The sequence below is a fragment of the Sinocyclocheilus anshuiensis genome, unplaced genomic scaffold (assembly GCF_001515605.1).
Source record: "Sinocyclocheilus anshuiensis isolate Anshui unplaced genomic scaffold, SAMN03320099.WGS_v1.1 scaffold412, whole genome shotgun sequence".
Classification (NCBI taxonomy): domain Eukaryota; kingdom Metazoa; phylum Chordata; class Actinopteri; order Cypriniformes; family Cyprinidae; genus Sinocyclocheilus; species Sinocyclocheilus anshuiensis.
In genome coordinates, this window is record NW_015558661.1 from 1,753,099 (window position 1) to 1,760,961 (window position 7,863).

The following is a 7,863-nucleotide window of genomic DNA, read 5'->3' on the forward strand; positions in this document are numbered from 1 at the left end:
TATATGGACCATTCTGCATAACTGGTCCAAAGTCAGAGTTGGAAACGTCTTGAAACATCTTTTTCCAAATAATTTTTATGTATGCAAATTGTATAATATCCAAGGTACACATTTCTACTAATTGTGCAATTAATTCTCATATTGTTTTTTTCAGAAGTTTTGGAATATTTGTCCTCTCTCCAAATTTGTCACTACCGAAAAACAGTAATAATAATTTAATTATAAGGGTTATATTGACCTATTAAGATTTTGCTTACATCTAGATTATAAATGTATTTTTTGCTATTTTATTAAAACATTTTCAGAGGTGAATCAATAACAAATACATTTTTAACTATTTCATTTGTAATTTATGAGATTTGCTGTATTTTGAATCCTTTTTTTTTTTTTTGTAAAAGGCAAAAAGTTGATCATACCGATTTCAAAATGAAGGTTTCATTAGTCTGAATATACATTGAACCAAAAACTATCAAAACATCTTGGTTAATAATTCAGTATACTTTATTTTTGACGAAACATCCCATGTTTCGATAGTGACAGTAATGCTTTGGTAGCAACATCACATTACAGAATTTTAACTGAATACTGAAATTTTGGTACTGTGACAACACTAAATGATGACATGTTTCGGTAGTGACAATTCAATGGGATAACACCCCCCAAAAAAAAAAACTACCAAAACTCCACCAAATGTTTCGGTAGTGACTGTTTTGGTAGTGACATTTTTTAACCTAGATCAAAGATGCTAATGAGCACATGGTTAGCTAGCACAGTTCTGAATAGTGGTATACATATAAAAACTAAATGTTATGGAATAACTCCCAAAAATGCTTAATTGCAAAAAAAAAAAAAAAAAGGTGTTCGGTAGTGACGTTCCTTAAAGCTACACACAGCTTTTTCAGACCTTTGAGCACATTTACCTTAAAATGATGAGACCTATCTACTCACACCTTGTAGCTATGAGAAAGGGGGACACAGGAATATTTCCTGATCAAAAATGTATGGGTTTAGTTAAGCCCTTTAAGGCTTCTCTGCCATTCACTTCTGTTCAAGCTAAACGGCCTCTTGTTTTTGGCTCCCTCTACAGGACCAAAGATTATAGAAATCCTTCAAAGGGACTTTGACAGGACTGGCTTTGCCTTCGCAGAATCAAAGTACTAATTTTTTCCAAGCAGCTTTTTTGATTACACATTTAATTTGTAGAAGTCTACATTTCTGAAACATATACGTTTACTTGTTACCAGTGTTAGGCTAGATACTCAAATAATGTATTATATTACTCATTACTAGTTACTCCTTTCAAAAGTAATATTGTTACTTTACTTATTACTTTCTGGCAACAGTAATTAGTTACACAAGCAAAGACATTGGTTAATAGAATGGGATTAAATACATAAAGGATATTTGTGTTGTTCAGCATTTAATTATTGCAGGTTTGCGTCATATTCTGAGTTGCATTATTTTTATTCATTTTGAGGAATACTGAATCTGTGTTTTTTTTTTTATTTGTGAGTGAGATGAATTAATGCATATTCATATTTATTTTGGAACTACAGTAACATCTGATTTCTCTCAACATGGGGACAGGAGAGCTGTCAATCAATAAATTGGAAAAAAAAAGTAACTTGCGTTACTTATTTGAAAAAGTAACTCAGATATTCTCTTGTAAATTAAAAAGTAATGCGTTACTTTACTAGTTACTTGAAAAAAAGTAATCTGATTACGTAACTCGCGTTACTTGTAATGCGTTACCCCAACACTGATTATCACACACAACTATATAATTAAAGCTTCTGACCCAAAAAAACTAAACATCTGAAGTATTGTTTTTTTCTTTTTCTTTGATACTTGAGTTTTTAGCCCGTCGTAATTTTCCTTTTTGCTGATAAAACTACTTAATATTGCATATCAGGTTATTTGCACTCATTCGCAGTAGACCAGAAGAAAATAGGCCACCGCCCATAAGACGCGTCAGGGGCGTGGCGTTTGTTTTCTGGAAATCAGTGAAATGTGGATTTCCTCCAGGTAATATTTTATCATCGCGCAATGCTCTAGAGTTGTCTTTACTTTGGGAATGAATCAGGATATAAGTTTATTGCGTCTCATATTTCTCTGCAGCAGATCTGAGGTAAGGCGAATTGATTTGATCCCCATGATTCAGAGCAAAACACGGACACTGCGCGCAAGATCAGCTAGAGATTTTTGTTTGACAGATTTGTTTGCGATGAAAGCAAGCGCTGTAGTCAAACCGTTGTGTATAAATAAGAACGCCCTGCACGTAATGTATTAGGCTTGTATGCGTATGCTTTATCCTAGCGATGTCCGATTCGTAAACGAATCATTCTCATGTGTCGGATCTTTTTTTGATGAATTGGTTTAAAAACCCGATTCAAAACCAGTCGGGCTGGATTTCTTAAAGCATTGTGAGCATGGTGCAAATGGTCTCTACAGTTTACAATGCTCTGAGCGATTTGTTCACTCAGTCTGAGTCGATTCTCGAGTCAATGACTCGTTGAACAATTGAATTCCAGTGTCACGCATTGTGAAGCTCAGAACCTGTTCTCTCTGAAAAGAACGAGTTGCGGAAATAATCCTTTCACTACTTCCCATCACGCCATTAAAATAACTTGATTGTCTGCATAGGGTTATTCAGGCGTGAATGAATAAAGAAATTAGTACATAATTAGTCCTTACGCTCAAATGAGGAAAAACAAAAGAGTCTCTGAGATGCAGAAACTGCTGTCATGAATTGTTTGAGTCACATTAAGTAGCCTACATATTTTAATAAGGAGCAGTTTTACCTTGTTGAGAGCACATTTGTTTTGTAACCATATAAAACGCTCCATTTGTCAAACAGTTCAGTCGAATAAATTAATTAAAAAAAACCTCTAAATCTGTTATCCATTAAAATCACGTTAACGTCAAATAAAAAAAGTATTTGAAATAATGCATACGATATCATAACCGTAAACCGTATGCTAAAATGCAGTTTACACAATTATTTATAGATTATGTAAATTTGTACTGTCTTCAGTGTAGATTTTGATTTATTGGTAGTATTTTCCACTTTTTTTTGTCAAAAAATCTTAAAATATGCAGAAATTGACAAACTACGGGCTATTGTCTATTAAAACATAAGGGAGGAGTTTTTTTTTAAATCCCCCATCCCAACTTTCATTTAATGTGGTTTTTAACTGTTTCTTTTTGCATGTCATTTGTGTTTTGGTCTTTGTCTTTCTCTGTTTGCAGTTGTTCTCAGTCCCTGGAAGAGTGAGAGGAGTGCGGTGTGCACTATGAGCGGGGCAGCGCTGGGAATAGAGATTGTGGTTGTCTTTTTCCTGGCTCTCTTCCTCCTGCATCGCTATGGCGACTTCAAGAAGCAGCAGCGCATGGTTCTTTTTGGCACACTGCTGGCTTGGTATTTATGCTTTCTCATCGTCTTCATTCTTCCCCTGGATGTCAGCACGGTTAGTGTGGCTCCCACTCAATAGAAGCAGGGCTCTCAAGTTATAGCAAAAGTTTGGAGTGAGATTACATCTGTTAGTAGAGGGTCCACACAAAGGGGTGGACCACTCAAATATTTGCATCAACCAAATTCTCTCAAGTTTTTGCTAGCAGTCTAATTTCACCTATTGTTCATAATTGACCAGCACAAATAGAAATTATAACAACTGTAAATCTGATAAAAGACAGACAAATTCATCCAAATAAAATAAATAGATTTATGCATTTCAAAAATACAAATGTATCAAAAATAAAAAGAAATGTTGCCCCAAACGAGTCAACTGAACATCAGTACTCATTGTACATACACAGTAGGATTGCAGAACTTGCCATGCGGATGTATGTCAAGCTGTGTGTGTGTGTGTGTGTGTGTGTGTGTGTGTGTGTGTGTGTGTGTGTGTGTGTGACAGGGGTAGAGGGCTCCCACATAAAGCACCATCATGATAGATAATAGCGTTCCATCCAGAGTCAAACTGTTTCTAGTTATGGTTTTGTTCAAACCCACCATGCAGAAAACTCTCTCTGCATCTGCATTAGAGTAGGGAAGCCACAGTGCTTTATATGAGAGCCCTTTACCTGTCATCAAGACATCAAAATGTCCAACAAACACAACAGAAAAAAAAAAAACATTTATAAGCTGAAATGTGTATGTACTCTCACTCACTCACTCACTCACTCACTCACTCACTCACTCACTCCAAATAAAATAAATAGATTTATGCATTTCAAAAATACAAATGTATCAAAAATAAAAAGAAATGTTGCCCCAAACGAGTCAACTGAACATCAGTACTCATTGTACATACACAGTAGGATTGCAGAACTTGCCATGCGGATGTATGTCAAGCTGTGTGTGTGTGTGTGTGTGTGTGTGTGTGTGTGTGGGCTACACACAGCTTGACATACTCAGGGCAAGTTCTGCAATACTGGCATTGGCATGTTTGGGGCCAAATTTCTTTGTATTTTTGAAACTTTAAAAAAAAATATATAAAACAATTTATTTTAGTTGGATGAATTTGTCTGTCTTTTATCAGATGTACCAATTGATATAACATCTCTAGCGCTTTCCTTCGTTTCTGGGAGCCAAAGCTAAGTTAAAGCTTCTGGTTGCAAAGCAGTTGGAGTTTTGACTTTATATCAATAATTTAGCACGAATTTGGCTTCCCAATGTCAGCTCTCACTATCTTTGATCACAGGTAAGTGATTACTTCCAGGAATCGTAAAATCAAAATGCTAAAAAAAAAATGTTGCATTCATCAGATCTTGCTCTTTCAACTTACGAAGCGTAAGTACGAAGTGTGTGCACGCATCTATGTTGCTTGGTAACGAACGCGCTTGCAGCAGGATCACCTAATTTACTCTAAAACAACAACATTCTAATTTCTGATTGGCTGGTAGGTGGCATTTAACTCTGTATAACTCTGAGACAGCTATGAACTCAGCAGAGAACTTCCCTCCGTATGCCTGCGCCTCGTCTATTAATTGTATATATAGCGGGACAAATTATCCTTTACTTCTCGGCGTGAGAAATACAAGGTGTGGCGTGAGAGCGTGTGAACTGGTTGAAATGCGTGTGTCTCACGGTGAATGCGTGAGACTTGAGAGCCCTGTAGAAGTGTCCAGTGCAGTTCATTCCTGATGCAACTCGGCAACTTGTGTAATTGATTTTCAGACAATCTACAAGCAGTGTTTAATTGATCACGAAGCACATGCCCAGACGCCCTCTGTGAGCCCTGTCCTTTCAAACCAGACAACTCCAAATACCTCCATCTCACCCAGTAAAAGGTAGACCTATGAGTTCACCTGCAGCCCATATATTCAGTTAGGCCTGTTATGATTGAGCACAAAACTCTTATATTGCATGTTTGTGAACTTATATTCTGTTTTTTTTTCCAAAGCACCCAAAGAGTGTGCTATAAACCATGGAGCTACATTCCAGATGGCATCATGCCCGTGTTCTGGAGGGTTGTTTATTGGACCTCACAGTGTCTTACGTGGTGAGAAAGCTTTGTCCTTTTCAAACTTGATAATGTCATCTTAAATCTTCCTGATAATTATTTGTCACTGTTACTACACAAGTCTGTTGTAGGGCTGCAAGATTAATTGTTTACTAGATTGTTTAGATAAATGATAAAAAAGAGATATTGTAGGTTTCTTTGAGCAGCTCAGTTCTCATTAAATGCTGTTCTACATTAACTCATCTCTGCTTGTGCTCCAAGTTTGGATCACTTTTAACATGCATTTGGAAATACAACATGCACCAACCATCTTCTCAAACTGTCAACAGAAAAGAAGCTTTAACGGCTCCTGGATTTACACCAATATAAAATGTTTGAATTGCCCTGTCCAAATACCCACACTTGTGGTCTTGGCCACTTGAGAGTGCGTGCACGTGACAGGAAGCAAGTGTGCAAGACTGTCCCAGTTCTTAAAAATGCCAAAGCGCAGTGCCCTTAACGCACACTAAGCCCACACTTGGCTACAGAGCAGTATTCAAAGCTTAGTGTATCCCATCATGTTCTGGAAATAAATCATAAGACTTTTTGCCGAGATCTCGCAAGAGGTCACGGAAAACTCTCCAATGTAAGTTAAATATGAATAATAATTAGATATTTAATTAGAGACATATAATTTGGTAGTAAAACAAAGTGTTACACATTTTATTGGTGCAAAGATGAGTATATTTATTTTGTACAACAGCTTTTTATTACTTAATTAGAAGCACCACAAATGAAATTGTCATCTGTTATAGGGACTACTGAACAGACATTTTAGAAGTTTATTTTAAAATGCAAAGCATTGAAAATAAAAAATAAAGCTCTGTAAAAATTGCATTTTTACAACACTATAAGTGTGTCCCATCAGGTAACACTTGTGGTTTTCATGCTCACTTGAACACTTGGGCCAAATACAGGAAATGCGTCATATAAGTGGTCAAGTGCAAAGACCACAAGTGTGGGTATTTGGACAGGGCAAAAATGAAGGAAATAAGATAGTCATGAAAATTAGTATTGTAATTTTACATTTGTACGTAAAAAAAAAAATATATATATATATCATTTGTATTCCTTATAAATATTATGATGACTATTAATAATTTTATTATTATTTTTCCTAATTTATTTTACAGTGAAAATTTATGCTAGTAATATTTCTTATTTTGTTTGTTTAGTAATAACACTAATATTTAATAATAATGCCACGGACCCCCAAGTAAAGTGTCCCTTCCAAAAAATTAAATAAAATATAATAATAATAAAAAATATAGCTGCAAGCAGCAATTAAGGGGCCAAGCACTCCAAAGGCAAAATAAGGTGCTAAGCATGGCATGGACCATCAGACCAACTGCAACAATGAGTAATTAAAGAAAGTTTAGGATGATTTGAAGCAAAATGGCTGAAAAATCATAAACACAACTTCTTGTAATATGATTTAATGGCTTATCACTTTTGACCAATAGGTGGCGCTGTTATCAAATTGATGTGGTGTGTTGTGTGAGGTAATGATGGCAAACACAAAGTTTGGTGTCAATATGTCAAAACTTTGCAGAGATGCAGCCTCAGATGCAGTTTGGCATCTTTCCAGCAAATTCGTTGATACACTAAATGAAAACCGTTTCGTATATCGACATGAAATAACTTTTTGCCAGCTTGGTCTGAAGATGATCCGAGTCAAATTTGGTGAAAATCAGACTAACTAGGAGCAGTTCGAAAAAGTAGGTTTTCAACATGAATCAAAATGGCGGACAGGAAGTTCAGCCAATTTTTGCATAATTGGTATGATGTTCTCTGCATGACCCAAATAAAATATTGAGACCAGTTTTATTACAATAGCCCAATTTATTCAAACGCCACCAAACATTTTGAGTACCATCAGGTCATGGTGCCGAAGACACATACCGATTTTCGTAACTATACATTAATGCGTTCGTAAAATATAGCATTTTATGGTTCGACTCGACATGATCCACTGAATCTAAAGAGACCAGTTTTGTGATTTTTGGCCAAACCATTCAGAAGTTATAAGCAAAAATAGCCATTTTTCATATCTCCTGACCACTAAGTGGCACTGCGCCGAAACACTACTGGTAGCCTCATGTCATGCTTAAAGGGGTGGTTGACTGTTTTTTTTTATAGGCTTGATTGTGTTTATGGGGTGCAGTCTAACATGTGTTAATGCTTAGTTTGTTAAAAAACGCATTATTTTTCACTAAAAAAGTGAAATCGCAATCAACCACCCCTTTAAAAGATGATATTTTATTTAACAGAAATCACTTTCTACAATGAACAAAAACTACAACGAACGACTCGTTTGGACTACAACACATATTTTCCGGGATTTGTGATATCACAAATACCG

At 35.8% G+C, this 7,863-nt stretch overlaps 1 protein-coding gene across 1 annotated transcript in view; it reads left to right on the plus strand.

The window, feature by feature from the left end:
- Window positions 1-1,989: 1,989 nt before the first annotated feature.
- The window catches only part of LOC107681180 (LMBR1 domain-containing protein 2-B), an 18,720-nt gene continuing 12,846 nt past the window's right edge, over window positions 1,990-7,863 (plus strand). Inside the window, exons 1-4 of the mRNA XM_016477386.1 lie at window positions 1,990-2,128; window positions 3,250-3,467; window positions 5,177-5,289; window positions 5,403-5,501. Coding sequence (XP_016332872.1) covers window positions 3,294-3,467; window positions 5,177-5,289; window positions 5,403-5,501 — 386 coding nt within the window. The 5' untranslated portion in view covers window positions 1,990-2,128; window positions 3,250-3,293. The remainder of the gene's footprint in view (window positions 2,129-3,249; window positions 3,468-5,176; window positions 5,290-5,402; window positions 5,502-7,863) is intronic.